Source organism: Oncorhynchus keta, chromosome 37 (genome assembly GCF_023373465.1).
Source record: "Oncorhynchus keta strain PuntledgeMale-10-30-2019 chromosome 37, Oket_V2, whole genome shotgun sequence".
NCBI classification, from domain to species: Eukaryota; Metazoa; Chordata; class Actinopteri; order Salmoniformes; family Salmonidae; genus Oncorhynchus; species Oncorhynchus keta.
The window spans coordinates 8,628,395-8,649,486 of NC_068457.1; the positions used below are offsets into that span (position 1 = coordinate 8,628,395).

General features: G+C 40.9%; 2 protein-coding genes across 5 annotated transcripts in view; both read right to left on the reverse strand.

Annotated features, from left to right (window-relative positions):
• LOC118370144 (1-acyl-sn-glycerol-3-phosphate acyltransferase gamma-like) overlaps nt 1–12,269 on the reverse strand; it is a 28,437-nt gene extending 16,168 nt beyond the window's left edge. The window contains exon 1 of one of the 2 annotated variants that reach the window (XM_035754970.2): nt 12,078–12,269. The gene's annotated coding sequence lies outside the window, so the exon portion shown is untranslated. Of the gene's footprint in view, nt 1–11,880; nt 11,901–12,077 lie in introns of those variants that run through there. The other variant, XM_035754971.2, reaches the window with a different exon arrangement.
• A 3,323-nt stretch (nt 12,270–15,592) lies between these two features.
• Nucleotides 15,593–21,092, reverse strand: part of pdxkb (pyridoxal (pyridoxine, vitamin B6) kinase b) — a 29,821-nt gene continuing 24,321 nt past the window's right edge. Inside the window, exons 8-11 of one of the 3 annotated variants that reach the window (XM_035754972.2) lie at nt 19,651–19,762; nt 19,386–19,522; nt 17,500–17,566; nt 15,593–17,176 (exon numbers count right to left, since the gene is read on the reverse strand). In XM_035754972.2, the coding sequence (XP_035610865.1) occupies nt 17,058–17,176; nt 17,500–17,566; nt 19,386–19,522; nt 19,651–19,762 (435 nt within the window). In that variant the 3' untranslated portion in view covers nt 15,593–17,057. The other 2 variants (XR_008095447.1, XM_035754973.2) reach the window with 2 other exon arrangements.

Genomic DNA, 21,092 nt, shown 5'->3' on the forward strand with positions numbered 1-21,092 from the left:
TGTCTCTATGGGGGTACCACAGGGTTCAATTCTCGGGCCGACTCTTTTCTCTGTATATATCAAAGATGTCGCTCTTGCTGCGGGTGATTCCCTGATCCACCTCTACGCAGACAACACCATTCTGTATACATCTGGCCCTTTGGACACTTAACAAATCTCCAAACGAGCTTCAATGCCATACAACACTCCTTCCATGGCCTCCAACTGCTCTTAAAACGCTAGTAAAACTAGCTTCAACCGATCGCTGCCCGCACCCGCCCACCCGACTAACATCACTACCCTGGACGGTTCTGACATAGAATATGTGGACACTACAAATACCTAGGTGTCTGGCTAGACTGTAAACTCTCCTTCCAGACTCATATTAAATATCTCCAATCCAAAATTAAATCTAGAATCGGCATTCTATTCCGCAACAAAGCCTCCTTCACTCACGCCGCCAAACATACCCTGGTAAAACTGACCATCCTACCGATCCTCGACTTCGGTGATGTCATTTAGAAAAGCCTGTCTATCACAGTGCCATCCATTTTGTCACCAAAGCCCCATATACCATACTATCTATCCGAGCATCTAACCGATCGCTGCAGCTGTACATAGCCCATCTGAAATAACCCATCCAATCTACCTACCTCATCCCCATATTGTTTTGATTTACTTTTCTGCTCTTTTGCATACCAGTATTTCTACTTGTACATCATCATCTGTACATCTATCACTCCAGTGCTAAATTGTAATTACTTGCTACTATGGTCTATTTATTGCCTTACCTCCTCACGCCATTTGCACACACTGTATATAGACTTTATTTTGTTTTAAATATATTGTGTTATTGACTGTACACTTGTTTATTCCATGTGTAACTGTTGTTGTTTGTGTCGCACTGCTTTGCTTTATCTTGGCCAGGTCGCAGTTGTAAATGAGAATTTATTCTCAATTACCTGGTTAAATAAAGGTGAAATAAATAAATAACACCATCCAACCCCACCTACTGGTGGACAAGCTCGTGAATTTGGGTGTCAACTCTCTACTGATCAAGTGAATTAATAGTTTCCTTGTGAACCGTACTCAACAAGTGAAGTTTAAATCTGTCATCTCTACACCTAGAATGGTAAATACGGCAGCCTGTCAAGTTTGCGTACTTTCACCGATACTGTACACAAACGATTGTCAAACCTCTGACGCAGCCCACACATCTTTTAATATGCAGATGACATCGCTGTTGTGAGTTTCCTCCACTCAGACCAAGCCTCTCTTCAAGGTTTTGACAGAGAAACAGCTCAATTCATCCAGTGGTGTGCAGATAACTTTCTTGAAATTAACGTTAAGAAAACAAAAAGATGGAAATTGATTTCCGAAGGAACAAGACTCTACTACCTCCTACGAAGATCAATGGGAAATCAGTTGATAGAGTGACCACATAAGTACCGAGGAATCGAAATAGACAAGCTGAAATCCAATGACTGTGCCTTTGCGAAGATAGTTTTTTATTTTTATTTTATGCAAACTGAACCATTTTAAATGTTGACCACCATATCTTACAAATGTTCTATAAATCTGTCCTGCAGAGTTTGCTGTCCTTTGGTCTGATATGTGTGTTTGGAAACATGTAATTTGTATAGATCAAGAATCAACCACCAACCTGTACACAAAACTCATCCTCATAAAACAGCATTTTACAGGACAGTACTAATCCCATTCACTCAAAATTCAGTCACAGCAGCAGCCGGACAAGGGGAAAGAGACTTCTTCAAAAGAAAATCAAAACAGAAAGATATGGGGAATCTTTTATTCCAACAGCCAATAGTCTGTTGATCCCTTGAGTACACAACATATTGCAATTTTATTGAAATGTGTAGCTAGTGCACTTTAAATGAATTATATTGTTTTATGTAAGTCTTTTTAGGCACCTGACCAAATTAATTTCCCCCTGGTGGGATAATAAAGTTGATCTGAATGAGTAAATGCCACAGGCAGTGACTAAGTCCAATTCATATTCTAGACAACATAATTTCACATTACATTTCTTCCTCTATAAGTGACGTTTCACCCTTCTCTCCCCATCCAAGAGAAAACATGGCTTCTAAAAATCTCTGGCATTCCAAGCAGTGGGGAAGAGGGTGGGTTTCAAACGTGTTGAATGCTGTGGAGTGTGGGAAAACAATATCACTATGTATCCATACAAACACATGTGTTAGTCAACTCCTCTTTAAAGGAACAAAGCCTATATAATTATATGACCCACTGGCAGTAATTACAAGGTTAACCAAATTTACAAGGTTATCTGAATTTATTATGGCAACATGCAAATCTGCAAACTCCTGAAAACATCTATGCAACCAGACAATGTGAAAGATTAGGTATAAAGGCTTCAAATTGGAAGTACACAGAGACATTTTATGAGATTAGTATGGAATGACGTTTCGATCTTTGCATGTCATAAAAGATACGTCAAATAACACTATTTGACACACCAAATAAACTTGTTGACCAATCAGGACCTGAATATGACTGCACGTCACATAATAATTTAACACGTTCATAATTGTTTTATGTCGTTATTACAACATCACTTGTATTTCATATGTCACAGCGATTCACCGACACGTGCTATGGTGCTGGTAAAGTTGTCTCTTGCACCTGCCGCACGAGACAGACACACTTCCCCCAAACTCTGGGACAGTACTGGTCAGAAAAAAAGCTAACTAGCTGATGGATGCAAACAATGTTCTCCCCCCAAAACATTGCAATTCTACATCAGTTTAAGTAGCTATAGTTAGCTAGCTAACTTAAAATACCCTAATGTTTTCCCATTCAAGATCACCATCCTTTCTCTAACACATAATGGCTTATTACCAACGCAGTATTGTAAACACATTGTGGCCGGTGTGTGTGTGTGCTTCTTTTGTAGCCCAATTGTTTTTACAGTGCTCCTGACCTTAGTGGTGGCACTTGGCTTAGTTGCGCATGCAAATTCAGCACTCACAACATTGTTGTAATAGAAGTTGGCTATTTGGCACATCAAATTAAAAGCTTATTTGATGTTACATGTTTTTTGACACGCAAAGACCCAAACGGCGTCCATAAATACATGTTGAGGAGTTTGGGGCAGTGTTGCCAACTCCTCAGTAAGGAAAGTAGCTATAGGCTGTCCTAAAAGTCGCTAAATGACATCACATAATTTGCATTAATTGCCCATGTGCATGTAATTGTGATGGACGCCGTGGGAGGGAGGAATAACGTTGTGGGAGAGACAAAAAGTGAGTAAAAAAAAACACCCTAAATATGTTTAGAACTACAAATGAACTTTCTTCTGTCGATTCTTGTTTTTTTTATGTCACAATTCCAACCCTCCTCCTTTATCCGGGCTTGGGACCGGCAAAAGTGACCAAAAAGAGACACTCCGGCGGAGTTACTTCGTTTTTTGAATGTAAGCCAGGGCGGGATCAGCCAGCGGTGGCTTCCCGCATGCGCAAACCATTTGGACCAGTCTGGACCCGGAGGGGTGAACATCTCCTGCTCTGATTACAGCTGGGAGGGACTGCTGTGCGAGAACTGGGCTGCCTGTGAGTGCTTTGGGACGGGGTGGGGCACTTGCTGCCCTTTGAAAAGAGTAAGAACGGTACGTGCTTTCACATCAGAGTCTCCAAACGTCTCCAATAACACCAGAGAAAGTCGCTAGATTTGTCACTAGTCACTTGTTTGAAATGTGTCGCTAGAGGGGTATGAATACTCGCAAAATATAGCAACAAAGTCACTAAGTTGGCAACACTGGTTGGGGGCAGGCAATGGTCCATATGGTCAGTTTTGAAACTGAAATGGTCGACAGCCAGGGCACTGACAACCCCCATGTGGTTTTTAGGCTAGTACTTTGAAGGTGATTCTCTAAACTCTTCAGATACTACTGTAACTAGTTAGCTAAACAGTGTAGTTTGAGTCATGAATGCTGATTGGCTGAAACAGCATTCCAGCGGTGTGTATATCAGACAATATACCATGGGTATGACACAAACCTACCTGTTTACAGTTACATTTAGTTGATAACTGGCTTATAATAGCAATAGGTCACCTCGGGGGTTTGTGGTATATGGCCAATATACCACAGCTAAGGGCTGTTCTTAGCCACGAGGTGCCTTATTGCTATTATACTGAACAAAAATATAAAAGCAACAATTTCAAAGATTTTACTGAGTCATAGATCAGTAAGGAAGTCAGTCAATTGAAATAAATGCATTAGGCGCAGATGCATATACAAATATGCATCTGTTGGTCACAGATAACTTAAAAAAAATAAAAAATAAGGGGCGTGGATCAGAAAACCAGTCAGTATCTGGTGTAACACATGTCCTTTGTATTGACAGTCAGTATCAGTATCTGGCACGACACATGTCCTTTGTATTGAGTTGATCAGGCTATTGAGTGTGGCCTGTGGAATGTTGTGCCACTCCTCTTCAATGGCTGTGCAAAGTTTCTGGGTATTGGCGGGAACTGGAACATGCTGCCATACACGTCGATCCAGAGCATCCCAAACATGCTCAATTGGTGACAGGTCTTGTGAGTATGCAGGCCATGGAAGAAGTGGGACATTTTGAGCGATGTTGGAGGCAGTTATGATAGAGAAATTAACATTAAATTCTCTGGCAACAGCTCTGGGACATTCTTGCAATCAGCAAGCCAATTGCACACTCCCTCAAAACAAGAAATATGTGGCATTGTGTTGTGTGACAAAACCTCACCTTTTAGAGTGCCATTTTATTGTCCCCAGTACAAGGTGCACCTGTGTAATAATGATCATGCTGTTTAATCAGCTTATTGATATGCCACACCTGTCAGGTGGAAGGATTATCTTGGCAAAAAAACAAATTTGTGCATAACATTTTAAAGAAATAAGCTTTTTGTTCGTATGGAACATTTATGGGATCTTTTATTTCAGCTCATGAAACATGGGACCAACACTTAACATGTTTGCGTTTCTATTTTTTTTCAGTGTATAAACTGTTTGCCAACACAATTAGAACAGTAATAAACAAGTAATGTTTCATCATAACTGTTGTATATTGTCTGATATACCACGGCTTTCAGCCAATCAGCATCTGAGACCCAAACTACCTGGGGTGTATTCATTACTGCCCTTTTTGTCATCGTGCTAGCTGGCAGTAGCCACAGCAGGCATTATAGATTGGCACATTGTGATTTTTACTAGTTACCACAGCCACAAAGTCAAAATGGCCTATCTCGTAAAATTCAGGAAAACAAAACCTTAATTTAAGGTTATGGTTAGGCATAATGTTAGCAGTGTGGTTAGGGTTAGTTTCAAAATCTGATTTTAAGAAATTGTCGAAATAGGCCGGGTTTATGACTGTGGTTCAACAACAACACAAAGGAGCTGATTGGCTGACACTGCCATTCCAAAATTTCTGCGGTGGCTACTACAAGCTAGCATGAGGACGAAAAAGGCTGTTTTCCTGGAAAACTAGCAGTATTTTAATATTTTCGATGGAGCAGTGTTGATAAAAGTAAAACCTGGAGTACAGAGGCATATCCCATCCCTGCATTACGGTATGTTTTACGACCCATATCTCGTGCCGGCTCCACTGTGTCTTAATGTAACCAGGATCGCATTCTGACCCCAGTGCAGCTCAGTGTAAACAAGTGTAACGGTCGGTATCTTCCAGGCAAGCTACTGTGCATGAGAAATGGTGGTGCAGCGGTCTAAGGCACTGCATCTCAGAGCAAGAGGTGTCACTACAGTCCCTGGTTCGATTCCAGGCTGTATCACATCCGGCCGTGATTGGGAGTCCCATAGGGCGGCGCACAATTGGCCCAGTGTCGTCCAGGTTTGGCCCGGGATAGGCAGTCATTGTAAATAAGAATTTCTTCCTAACTGACTTGCCAAGTTAAATATATAACAATATATTTTTTCAATTACCGAGATGTTGATTGACTAGTAGGCGGCATTCTGCATTCTTCCTAATTTTGGAGTTACATTGTGTTGTTTAAGTGTTCCCTTCATTTTTGTGAGCAGTGTACATGGCCCTTATCTTTCATCAGCGAGAAAGAATACTTCAAATAAAAGATACACTTACTGTAGCAGTTTTGCACAGATCCATACCAGCTTAGAGTGCCTCCATCCGAGGAAACTACACTTCCGCTACACTTCCTGAGTTACTCTTACACACAGTTGTTCAGATCATGCTAGATAGCTTAACACAGGCGGTCGCCTCGTCTTCCATATGTCTTCCGTAAACAAGCGCTGTAACATGGAGATATGGCCGTGTGGAAACACTAACCCTATCAAAGTTTGTATGAATTTAACCTTGTTTTAATTTTTTTTTTTTAATTCTCACTGATATGAAAGATAAGGTCATTATGGTTCCGAAAACATACCACAAGCGCCACGTGTTAATGTTCAGGTTGAGCTTCGGAGCTCTTAACAAAACTCCCCCTACAGAAAATGCCTTGACTCTTATGCGACTTATGTATAATGTAATGGAACTGAGTCATGATCAAGGGCTAGTGTTTGACTGACATTAGCTGATATAATTCATTCACACGTGGGAGCGTATTATGAACATAAATAGTTGCTGGTTAATTCCGCATGCATATTTATACTGACTTTAGTTAGCAAACACACTCCAATTTTCATGTGAAAGACAGCATTAACTGAAAGTCACAGCTAGCTAGCTAGGCTAACTTCTCCTAGCTATCTAGTTTCTCTCTAACGTTAACTCGAACTTGGTTGTAGCCATAATATGTGACTGGAGTTGAGCCTATTATTTAAATTATTTCAAGTCTGTAGCCTACAAATAAATCAATTGTGAAGTATTTGCGAGTGCGACACACTAGGTTGGCTGGAACATTAAGCGCTCAGCATTTAAACAACATTTTGTTGTATTAAATAATTAGTCTATAAATGTGAAATACTTACAATTAAATTAAATTAAAAATGCCTTACTAGGCTCAGTCTACAGAGTCTGTTGCTTCAGGCCCATGAGATGGTGCAGGTCAGCAGCGGAGAACACCCTCTCGGCGCAGTGTGGTGGCAGGACAACAACCTCTCCCTCAATGTGAGCAAGACAACGGAGCTGATTGTGGACTACAGGAAAAGGCCGGCCGAACAAGCCCCCATTAACATCGACGGGGCTGTAATGTAGCGGGTCGTGAGTTTCAAGTTCCTTGGTATCCACATCACCAACGAACTATCATGATCCAAACACACCAAGACAGTCGTAAAGAGGGCACGACAACACCTTTTCCCCCTCAGGAGACTGAAAAGATTTGGGGAACAACTACTTCAAGGTCTCAGAGTGAGTGACGTCACTGATTTAAACGCTATTAGCGCGCACCACCGCTAACTAGCTAGCCATTTCACATCAGTTACACGTGGCAGGCTGAACACCTGTTACACAAGTGCAGCAAGGAGCCAAGTTAAGTTGCTAGCTAGCATTAAACTTATCTTATAAAAACAATCAATCTTCACATAATCACTAGTTAACTACACATGGTTGATGATATTACTAGTTTAACTAGCTTGTCCTCCGTTGCATATAATCAACGCGGTGCCTGTTAATTTATCATCGAATCACAGCCTACTTCAACTTCACCAAACGGGTGATGATTTAACAAAAGTGCATTTGCGAAAAAAGCACTGTTGTTGCACCAATGTACCTAACCGTAAACATCAATGCCTTTCTTAAAATCAATACACAAGTATATTTTTTTAAACCTGTATATTTAGTTAAATTAAATTGATGTTAGCAGGTAATATTAACTAGGGAAATTGTGTCACTTCTCTTGCGTTCAGTGCAAGCAGAGTCAGGGTATATGCAGCAGTTTGGGCCGCCTTGCTCGTTGCGAACTGTGTGAAGACCATTTCTTCCTAACAAAGATCGTAATTAATTTGCCTGATTTTTACATAATTATGACATAATATTGAGGGTTGTACAATGTAACAGCAATATTTAGACTTAGGGTTGCCACCCGTTCGATAAAATACGTAACGGTTCCAGATTTCACTGAAAGAATAAACGTTTTGTTTTCGAAATGATCATTTCCGGATTTGACCATATTAATGACCTACGGCTTGTATTTCTGTGTGTTTATTATATTAATTAAGTCTATGATTTGATATTCGATAGAGCAGTCTGACTGAGCGGTGGTAGGCAGCAGCAGGCTCGTAAGCATTCATTCAAACAGCACTTTCCTGCATTTGGCAGCAGCTCTTCACAATGCTTGAAGCACAGCGCTGTTTATTACTTCAAGCCTATCAACTCCTGAGATTAGGCTGGCAATACTAAAGTGCCTATAAGAACATCCAATAGTCAAAGGTATATGAAATACAAATGGTATAGAGAGAAATAGTCCTATAATAACTACAACATAAAACTTCTTAACTGGGAATATTGAAGACTCATGTTAAAAGGAACCACCAGCTTTCATATGTTGTCATGTTCTGAGCAAGGAACTTAAACGTTAGCTTTTTTACATGGCACATATTGCACTTTTACTTTCTCCAACACTTGTGTTTTTGCATTATTTAAACTAAATTGAACATGTTTCCTTATGTGTTTGAGACTAAATTGACTTTATTTATGTATTATATTAAGTTAAAATAAAAGTGTTCATTCAGTATTGTTGTAATTGTCATTATTACAATTCAACAAAAAAATAAACGGCCCTTTTCAGGATCCTGTCTTTCAAAGATAATTCGTAAAAATCCAAATAACTTAACAGATCTTCCTAGTAAAGGGTTTAAACACTGTTTCCCATGCTTGTTCAATGAACCATAAAAAAATGTATGAACATGCACCTGTGGAACGGTCGTTAAGACACTAACAGCTTACCGATGGTAGGCAATTAAGGTCACAGTTATGAAAACTTAGGACACTAAAGAGGCCTTTCTATGGACTCTGAAAAACACCAAAAGAAAGATGCCCAGGGTCCCTGCTTATCTGCGTGAACATGCCTCAGGCATGCTGCAAGGAGGCATGAGGACTGCAGATGTGGCCAGGGCAATAAATTGCAATGTATGTACTGTGACACCTTGGTGGAAGAGTGGGGTAACATCTCACAGCAAGAACTGACAAATCTGGTGCAGTCCATGAGGAGATGCACTGCAGTATTTAATGCAGCTGGTGGCCATACCAGATACTGACTGTGACTTTTTTGACCCCCCCTTTGTTCAGGGACACATTATTCAATTTATGTTAGTCACATGTCTGTGGATCTTGTTCAGTTTATGTCTCAGTTGTTAAATCTTGTTATGTTCATACAAATATTTGCACAAAACCTCTTGGAACTACCCATCCCGGATCCGGGAGAATTGTCATCAACTACACTAATTAGCATAGCGCAACGGTCAAAAAATATTACTAGAAAATATTAATATTCATGATATCACAAGTGAAATATAGTGAAACAAAGCTTAGCCTTTTGTTAATCACCCTGTCATCTCAGATTTTGAAATGATGCTTTACAGCCAAAGCAAGACAAGCGTCTGTGTAAGTTTATCGATAGCCTAGCATAGCATTATGTCCAGCTAGCAGCAGGAAGCTTGGTCACGAAAATCAGTAAAGCAATCAAATTAATTGTTTACCTTTGATGATCTTCGGATGTTTTCACTCACAAGACTCCCAGTTAGACAGCAAATTTTCCTTTTGTTCCATAAAGATTATTTTTATACCCAAAATACCTCCGTTTGTTGATCACGTTATGTTGAGAAATCCACCGGAAATAGCGGTCATGACAATGCTGAAAAAAAAATCTAAATTATATCCATAATATCGACAGAAACATGGCAAACGTTTTTTATAATCAATCCTCAAGGTGTTTTTCAAATATCTATTCGATAATATATCAACCGGGACAATTGGCTTTTCAGTATAGCGAGAGGAAAAATGACTACCTCTGTCTTTTACGCAAGAATCACTCTGAGAGCCCTCAGCTGGCCACTTACGCAATGTAGTCGTTTACGCTCATTCTTCAACATTAAGGCGTGAAACTATGTCAAAATTCTGTAGACACCTTAGGGAATACGTAGAAAAAGGAATCTGGTTGACATCCCTTTCAATGGTCAATAGGGATACATAGGAACACAACGGTTTCAAAATAAGAGGCACTTCCTGATTGGATTTTCCTCAGGGTTTCACCTGCAATATCAGTTCTGTTATATTCACAGACAATATTTTTACAGTTTTGGAAACTTTAGAGTGTTTTCTATCCTAGGCTGTCAATTATATACATATTCTAGCATCTGTTCCTGAGAAATAGGCGGTTTACTTTGGGAACGATATTTTTCCAAAAATAAAAATAGTGGCCACTAGTTTCAAGAGGTTAAGTTTGCTGAAAATAAACGCAGTTGACAGTGAGAGAACATTTCTTTTTTTGCTGAGTTATATATATATTTATATATATATAAATAACTCAGCAAAAAAAGAAACCTATCCAGATTAATCGGGATCGGCTTTTTTTTTGTTCCTCCAATAAATCGGTATCGGCGTTGAAAAATCTGAATCGGTCGACCTCTACAAGACATGTCTGATTCGCGCCTGTCTGAGTGGACTAATCCATTGTGGGGGTGGTGCAGTCCATCACTAAAACGTGCTACTGAAATTGTATATGATTAGGGAAAGGGAGATACCTAATCAGTTGTACAACTGAATCAGAGAGGTGCGGGGGGCTGCCATAATCGACGTCCATGTCTTTGGGTTAACTGCTTTGCTAAGGGGGCAGAACGACAGATCAGGGATTCAATCCAGCAACCTTTCAGTTACTGGCCCAATGCTCTAACCACTAGGCTACCTTATATTATGTAAGAACAATGGTGCAACACTAATAAAAATAATATTATTTTATAACAAATGCACATTCTCCTGTGTTGGATAACAATCGCTGTCTGTGGTTCTGAAACGTCAGTGTGTTGTTGAATAGGTGCCTTTTCCTAGACAATGTTGCTATGTGCCTAATTGCAAAGTTAACCAGCATATTGGTGTTGAGAACAATGCGACTGAAATAGCAGTTAGGAGACGAGAACTGTTTTGTGCAAAACGCAAGGTAGGCCTACACAAAGCACAGCCTTTCTTTTTAGTGCTACTAAAATCCCGTATGGGAAAAATGAATGGTGGAAAAACAATTGGAACCATTTCTCGTTTGACCTGGTACTCTATAGCAGCACACAAGTAGTTTACAAAAAATGTTTTAAAAATAATACAAAAAACAAATACTAAAAATAGAAATGTCAAAAAAGTAGCCTACAAATGCATGATGGGCAGGCACACCGACAGTGTTATTGCACAAAATGGTATGCACTATAATAATAATAATATATGCCATTTAGCAGACGCTTTTATCCAAAGCGACTTACAGTCATGTGTGCATACATTCTACGTATGGGTGGTCCCGGGGATCGAACCCACTACCCTGGCGTTACAAGCGCCATGCTCTACCAACTGAGCTATCATCTGAATGTGTAAAACAAAGGTTCAACATTCAGTTTCTACTATCATTTATGTCAAGCCGTCTACGGGTACAGTTTGATGCATATGTTCAATAAATCCAATGTATGCGCCACACAGAACGTACTACAACAACTGCCTCTGCAACGCAATGCTGTAAGGCAAACGCAGCGTGCCATTGGAAATGAATGTACTTCTGGTACCAAAATGCAAAAACACCCAGTGTGATAGAGGCGTGAGCTCACGAAGTGAGCGCTACTGGAGAAGGCCGAAGCTCCAGACTTGGAAAACTCGTTCTGCGCTCCAGTCAAATTGGGCACGCTCCGCTCACATACTGTGGTCATACCTACCAAACCTGAGTCCAGACTGATATGCAGTGATATGTTAAATTAGGTGGCATGTTAGCTAGCTACTGCAGTGGTTTTACCTATCGAGTTAACCAGGGGTGTATTCATTACGGAAACCGTTTACCGTTTAACAACCAAACGGAAATGAGGCGGGACCTACCTGCATTTGTCCAATAGAAACTCTGGTTTAGGTTTTCCGTCTGAGTAAACGTTTTGCAATAGAAATATTATTTACACCTCTGCTAACTTGGATAGCATTTTAGCTAGCTAACGTTACCTGATTTTTGGATCCCGACGACGAGTAATGTTACCAAACAGGTCCAACGCGTTGGTTTTCAACTCAACACATAAATGACATTGGTGTCTTTGCACCACAGAGTCATAGACGCATTTATTTTTCAATATAAAGGTTTATCTTTTAGCTAGCTAGCTACATCCTTCTGTGAAACAGGCAACTTCCTGTCTATCCAACCACAAACTCTGTCCCCCTGGAAACAATGCATAACAATAAAGAGTATCTATTATATTTCCAAGATAATCGAGTGACCGCTCTAACAATGGTAATACGTGTCCTCAAAGATGGAAGGCAGGCGGGAGGTGGCGAGATCAGGTGGGACCATTCTAGCCAATGAGAGGCCAGATACGCGTGTGCACAACAGTCACAACACCAGACATAAATCGGATATAAAGTTGATGTTTTTTTCTGCCGAAATGCTACGTGCATCCAATTATATCAGTGCACCCGTAACAACCTAACAATTACCGAACTTATATTGGATCAAATAAGCCTCACGTAGCAAATGCATAGTTTTTTTGTTTTTTTGTTGACCAAATTTGACTCTCTCATCGACCTCTTTGGCAGAGAGTAAACACTCTCGCTTTGCCTCTTCCTCTCTGATAACAAGCCAGCGTTTACATTATGTCCCCTTTCTCTCCCAACACCTGTGACGGAATTGTAATGCAGGTAGATATCCCTGTGACTCTTTTCATTCTGAATATGTTAGGCCACAGAGTTATGTCATTTTGGTTTCCATGGTAAATTGCTCTGATTTTAAATGTTCTCCACAAGCTGTTTATGCGTTTTGTGTCTTATAATAACTGAGGCATACACACATGAAACATTTATGATCATTAATTGACAACCCCATGCAGTGAGAGGGAATGCAGTTTTCAACAGACAGTACTGAAGACCCTCCAGAAAGTAGGTGTAAAGGCAGTACTTGACTTGGCAGAACCTCACACTGCTAAAGAAGCTAAGAACCAGCACCTCAAATGTTCTACTGCTTGAGCTCTTGTTCCTCTTATATAATATTATCTCAAAAGTATTGTGGAGCTCTTGCACCTAAATATAAACAGTACCGGCACCCAAAATGAGTACCGGCACCTATTTAAGTCCAAGTCAAGCACTGCCTATAAGTATCATCTTAGGTATTCTAACTCTGTGCAAACTGGTATACCTGTGTTCAGTTGAGTATAGGTAGACAGCATATGTGAGTATGATCTTTCATTGACCATGCAATACAGATATACAGAATACCGTTTTTGACATGCACCCTACTAGTGTCATGTTCATGAATTGAATGAAATAGTCAACCTTTGTTTGTCTGTCGTATTGGAGGAAACTAATATTCATATTAGTTGCTTATAGTAAAGTGTCCCCTGATAGGCATGCATTGGCTTACGTACATGACAAGCATCGTATTGGATATGTTACCTGGAAAGTTAGTTACCTGACATTGCAGGTAGATATTGAATGTACAAAATGCAAACACCTGTCTATTTCAAATAGACATTTTCTTTTGCATCTGTTACATTTAAAAAAAAAAAAAAAAATTTTTTAAATACTTTCAGTTTCAGCCAACTATGGACTTCCTTGACCGGCCCCTTCCTTTGGCAGTGTGTTGATACTCATTACTTACAGACAAAAGCAGATGGATATAATATAATCATTACTTTATTTTTATTGCATCATAACATACATATCATATATTATAAATGTGGATTTGTACACTACAATCTTCATTGTAACATGTTATAAAATATTCAGGCTCAAAAAACGAATCACTAAAAACTTTACCAAACAGTTAACACATTTAATTGTTTGCCCATTGAGAAAAGAAAATGTAAAAAGAACATCTTTAACATAAGAACAAAACAAAAGAAGAGCCAAGCATAGACTGGTCACTGTTAAAACCACTAAGGGACAGATACAGTTACAAAGGCAGGGGGTAGTAGGGGCCACTCAGTTGCGCTTAATGCTGCATTCGTAACCAAGTGCGAAGTGGGAATTTACCACATATAACTGGGAAAAATCCACTTGAACGGCCCTCCAACTGGTAATTACTTGTGGGAAACTTGTCCACCACCCTGAGCTCCCCATTCTCCTACATGCTGACATCATCTACTAAGGATATAACCTCGATAATAGCATTTCCGGCAGTTAAATGCAACAAAACATTATTTATAAAAAATCTATTCATATGGTTTTTGAACACTATAATTTGTTTACAAGCGTGACAGCTGTATTTTTAGTTTATGGTTTTTGCAGCTTGTTGGTCATTAGTCAATCAGCGTTTCGACGAGTTGCAACCAACTCGTTTTTTACGACTTCACAACTTGTAAATTCCCACCTCCCACTTGGTCACGAATGCTGCATTAGTCAAAGATCTCCCTTTCTGTACTGACATCATGGTTAATATTCTAGTGTTGCCTACTGTTTCTTGTATACACATGGCAAGAGTATATGTTATGATACTTTGCCAAAGGGACTATTTTAGGAGAGAGCCAACACTACAGCAAACACAGTGGTCCAAACAAAGAAACATCTTTTATTGATTTTTTTATATATATTTATTACTTTTATGCATTTAACCTCTATTCAACTAGGCACTACCTTGAATCAGATGGGACATTCCAAAATCTCTTCTTCCCTAATATTCAGCCAATAGCACGTGGCTCGATTGCAGTAGTGGTGAAACCCAAAAAATGGGTTAAGGATGATTGTTGACATGTAATGCCCTACATGGGCATTTTTTGTCATTTTTTTCTAGACCAAGACACAAAATGTTGCACACCGTTACATGTCAACAATCATCCTTAACCCATTTTGTTTTTGTTTCACCACTACTGCACGTGCTATTGGCTGAATATTAAGGAAGAAGATACTTCGGAATGTCCTATCTGATTCAAGGCAGCGCCCTCAAATATATGTTTCAGAAATTGGCAATATCTTTAGCACAGATTCATGATCCACAGTACATGACATATTTATACATACTTTATATATGTATAAATAACATACATTTTGTAATCCACCGTGAACGATCCCTCTACGTATCCCCCAGGGAATGTGATAAAACATTGCTGCAACAGTCAATATGTTGTTTCCATGGTTTCCCACAGAATACTGGGGGAGCTGAAGATTTAGTTATGTGACCAGACTCCATTTTGCAAGGCAACCCACTTCAGACCAACATATATATATCGTCCGAAGACACAGCCAGCCTCGACCATCCAACTCCCCCAAGCTCCTACTCAAAGTACACACTCGGACCACTCAATGGCAGTTTTAGGTGCTTCCGTTTTGGAGTTCAATGCCCACATACAGTATTTGGGTTCACAAGTTGGCACAGCCAACAAACCTCACCACCACCGACTTAGTCAGCAGCTGGGCTATTCGTACGAGAGCACCGGAAAGGCTAGTTTCTGGATGATAAGTCTTTGCTTCTTTTCTTTTAAATGTTTTCTTTTAACTAGTTTCCCCCCACCCCAACCCCTCCCCTAAAACCCCATTACAGAGGAAATATACACTTACATACATGTACATACTCTCACACACACACACACACACGCAAACACACAAATGTACAGTAACGCACAATTGGAACATAGATTAAACAGTTCACTGGTTTCATGAAAAGCTGAGGAGTAAGTACATGTCAGTCAGAGCAGAACTAACCCCTGATTGGTCCTGCACACAGACACTCCCCCCGCCTGAGGAGAAATGGTTGTAACATAGCATCACCAGAAAGATCAAATCAGCTTTCTCCACATTGTTCATTCTTCAGAACAGAGCGTAAGATATGGAGAATTCCCCACAAAGCAGGGGAAGACAGAAAACTTACAGCAAGTTGGCTAAATAACAGGAATCATATTAACTTTATTGCAATTTCAAGTCTGTTTCAGGAAACAGCCAGTTTGGCACTCTCTAACATAATTTGATTTCACAAGTTTGGTACAGACAGAGAAACCATATCAATATTATATCTACCCAAGATATGTAAATATACAAACACATAAAAAAGTATAAGAATGTTTTGCTTAATTTGTATGTATAAAATGAACACTGTAGATTATCCTTGCTAGTCCTTGCAACCAATTAAGAACAAAATAAAAGACATACGCATGGTAATTCCAATAACATTGAAATTTGAACACACACGGATCATACATCAACAAATGTTGAAATGATAGATCTCCAGCATTTCACACATTGTAAATAACAAATAACAAACAACACAAAAACATACAACCACAAAGTTAGTGACGTGCTTACAATGATCATACGCTGATCATGATCTAAGCACCGAACATGGACAATTGATTTAAGAATCAACATACCCAAAACCATTGTCCTGTTGTGACATATGAGGTAAAACGTTTATAAACCACCACTCCTCCACTCAAATAAGTGCCTCAGAGTCTATCCTATCCCTGATCAGTATTCTGCCCTCAGCTGTGCATATATTTCACAAGGCTTGATTGATTGACAGATTGTTGATTGGTTGATTTTTGCAGGCCAGATATAACCTCGGCCTAGGCTTTAGCTAGCTTGAGCCACCACATTGCCACCGTAGTTAGCTAGTGCTGCAACTCTAATAGGCCTAAAACCTGTGATGCCTGGCCTTGGAATAGTCTAGGCCTGGGCTGGCCTGGGCTGTGAAGCTGTGTGTGCAGGACAAACCAAGAGGTTAGGCAAGCTCAAAGAGGGAGTGGGAGAGATGAAGAGAGACCGAGAGAGACCAGGTTGTCGAAAAGAGGTGTCTGAGTGCAGTAGCCCCCACCCCGGGCCTACTCAGGTCTTCCCCTCCTCTGCTCACCCCCCCATCTGTCCATCCATACCCTGCTAAGTCTCCTCATATGGAAATGTTGTGCTCTGTAAGAGATTTCTAAGGCAATGTCACATTACAGATCAAAATGTACAACACCTATACATTGTGCGGTTGTGGCGCGGGGGGGGGGATTGGGGGTGGGGGCTCTATAGGTTTAGGACAGTAGCCTCCATCACGATGGCGGGGTCCTCAATGTCTGCTTTACTCTGAACCATCCTCAGCTCCAGTTGAGGCGGGCTGGGTTTTCGGCCAGGCCCTGCTAAATCTGACAGAGAGATCGAGATGGGGGGGGGGATCACCCAGCGAAAGAGAAAAACAAAGACAGAAGGAGCAAATGAAAGCTCAAGCATCTTAAACAAGAAGCACATATACACATTCATAAAAAATCCTACAATGTGATTTTCTGGATTTTCTTTCTCATTTTGTCTGTCATAGTTGAAGTGTACCTATGATGACAATTACAGGCCTCTCTCATCTTTTTAAGTGGGAGAACTTGCACAATTGGTGGCTGACTAAATACTTTTTTTGCCCCACTGTACACACAAACACTTCTTACAGTGAGTAAAATGATGCTTGCTTTTGTCTTACCGTGAGCATAGGAGATGGTCCTCTTGATAACGTGATGCATGACTGAGAAAGTCTTCTCACATGCAGTCTAACAGAGAGAGAGAGAGAGGGACAGAGAGAGACTTGTTTGTCAAAGCAATGTTGAAACTTTCAAAGGAAATTAAGCTGCCATCCCAGTCTTTCTTTTACAATTGCGGTTTTAAAATCCTAGGTCTGAGCACCCCTTCAGTGGTTGAGACAATTAAAAAAAAAAAATCTCGGTAATAGCTCCAGCATACCACACCTATCAAGTTTGACCTTACCTTGAGAATGGGGAACGTTTGAATGGTGGGAACGTAGCTGACTGATTGAGATCACTATTATTCTAAGTATGATGCTGACAGTATCAGTGGTGAGCTTCAGCTATACAAGAGAGAGCTATAAAACCTAGAGGGTGCACCTTGAATTTATTCTATTGATTGCTTCTATGACAGCATGGGCAGCGCCATGGAAGGCCATTACTATCACACTCCGGGGTGAAGTTTCCCCTAGATCTAGGATGATCTTCCCCTTCCCCAATCTTAACCATTAGTAGAGGAAATGCTAAACTGACTCAAGATCAGCATGTAGGGTAGTGGTCACCAACCGGTCGATCGCGATTGGTCCATCTCCAAGCCATTCCTAGTCGATCACCAAACATTTCTGTAAAAAACCCAATGATAAAGTCTTGCGTTCCTCTTTAAAAAAAAAAAAGTTTTATGCTGTTGGCGGTAGGTGCACTTGATTCAGCAGCCCTAGCGCCGGTAAGGCAAAGTGTTACCATTTTGAACAATTTCACGTGTCTGAAGGTAGAACTCTGCTTACCCGGCAGGCCCAGAGAGCAAATCAAGTGCACCCATATGTCTACCGCTAGCCAATCACATAGCTCAAATCTCCGTATCTACAGTTTCCTTGCGCCATAGACTGTAAAAAGAAGCCTCGAACGCACAGCAAAGTTGCTAATGTGAGATTTCAAAACGTTTAAAACCACAACTAGAGAGAGACTCAACGAATACAGCAAAGTGCTGATGTTTTTATAAGTAAGTAAGTTCCTGTTTAAGTTGTTATTCAGCACTGTCAACACTTTGTTCAACAGTTTTAAAAGTCATTAAATGTGTGTTCTCCCTACTTCCACTCACACTACAACCAGCACTGCAGCTGCAATAAATGAGTATCGCAAAGTGTTTCGATAAGCTTGCGTTGTTATTATTAGCGGCTTAGCGGTCTTTTTAATATCAAGGAATATTTCATTTTCTGTGGTCATAGGAGTAACATGAATTGGTGCATGAGGCAGAAATAATGAAGTGCGACTTGAGTTTCACCATCAGCTGGAAGACAGTGTCCCCTTTTCCGAGCGGAGGGAGGGAGAGAGGAGAGACGGTGAGTCGGGAAAGAGGCAGCCTCAACGCTGCTCCCTCCCTCCCCTCAGATTGACCATCAGATGCAGGCCATCAGTCTAGTAAACAAACAAAAAAAGACCAAATTATTATGCTCACTCAGCTGTGCCTCACAAGGAATACAACAAATGATCTCTTCCCAGTGTGATCATATACCTACATTTAAAAATGTAGATAATTTAAAAATGGCCTTAGAAGAACAACATTGGCAGGGCAATTGAAGTGTAGCCAATATGCAGTGATAATGTACTGGGCCTATAGCCTACTGCACAAACCTCATTACTACAGAATTGTTTTTAATTGGTTAATATTGCATAGGCGTACGTTTTTTAAGTCATGTTTTTAAAATAATCTGAGTGGTAGATCTTGGCTTGCATTTTGGTTGGTGACCAAAAGTCTAGGGGCAACTTCACCTTACACCTTACAATCACAGTCTTTTGTGCCAAATGAGCCCTCTAAGTTTTATAACTGGCTTTAGTACACACTGCAGACCTTGAGGTCGTTGGGGTAGTGGTGAGTCCAGGCCAGCAGCATCGCAGCAAACAGGTCCCCTGTCCCCACAAACACAGCGTCCACCTTGGGGATTTCCATACGAACCCTCTGGGTGGACTTGGTACCATCAGGCATCACTGGAGATGCAAGAAGAGGAAATGTTACACCAATGACCAATGATTCACAGATGGGACATATAACCATGACAGTTACATCAATTACTCATTGTCATTGTTAGTTTGACCACCCTTGACCACACACTTACACGTCCTCTGGCTGCCCAGGGACACAAGGAAGCGGTCACCCAGACGCGAGGGCAGGTCAGAGCTGGTGATGACCACCGTGTCAGGACCCATCTTATGGAGCAGGTCCATCACCTGGGGAAGGAGGCAGCAGCCAGGGGAAAAAGGTCAACTTCCTGCTACATTTAATGGAGCCACCTCCCTATTCAAAATCACATACTTAAAAAAAATGCACCCTTCTGTGCAGAGCCATGGTTGAGTTGGTAACACCCAGCACATATTCATGCCTCCCCAGCAGAGACAGGGCTTCAATCCCCGTCTCCACTCTTCTTGGGAACACAGATTTGGTCACAGATACCTTAAAATAAAAGGTAGGGGCGTGGATCAGAAAACCGGTCAGTATCTGGTGACCACCATGTCCCTTATGCGGCGCGACATATCTACTTCGCATTGAGTTGTTCAGGGGTGTTTATTGTGGCCTGTGGAATTTTGTCCCACTAATCATCAATGGCTGTGTGAAGATGCTAGATATTTGCGGGAACTGGAACACTCTGTCGTACATATCGATCCAGAGCATACCAAAAATGCTCAATGGGTGACATGTCTGGTATGAGTATGCAGGCCATGGAAGAACTGCAAAATGTTCAGCTTCCAGGAATTGTGTACAGATACTTGCGACATGGCGTCATGCATTATCATGCTGAAACTTGAGGTGATGGCGACGGAGGAATGGCACGACAATGTACCTTAGGATCTCATCATTGTATCTCTGCACATTGAAATTGCCATCGATAAAATGCGATAAATTGTGTTCTGTGTCCGTAGCTTATGCCTGCCCATACCATAACCCCACCATGGGGCACTCTGTTCACAATGTTGACATCAGCAAACTGCTCACCCACACAACACCATATACACTGTCTGCCATCTGCCCGGTACAGATGTGCAACCGGGATTCATCCATGAAGAGCACACTGCTCCAACTTGCCAGTGACTATCGAAGGTGAGCATTTGCCCACTGAAGTCGGTTACAACGCCGAACTGCAGTCAGGTCAAGACGCTGGTGAGGATGACGAGCACACAGATGAGCTTCCCTGAGACGGTTTCTGACAGTTTCTATTCGGTTGTGCAAACACAGTTTGATCAGCTGTCCAGGGGGCTGGTCTCAGACAATCCCGCAGGTGAAGAAGCCGGATGTGGAGGTCCTGGACTGCTGTGATTACACGTGGTCTGCGGTTGTGAGGCCCGTTGGATGAACTGCCAAATTCTCTAAAACGACGTTGGAGGCGGCTTATAGTAGAGAAATGAACATTCAAATATCTAGCAACATCTCTGGTCGACATTCCTGCAGTCAGCATGCTAATAGCACACTCCCTCAAAATTTGAGACATTTGTATCATTGTGTTGTGTGACAAAACTTCACATTTTAGAGTGGCATTTTATTGTCCACAGCACAAGATGTAAC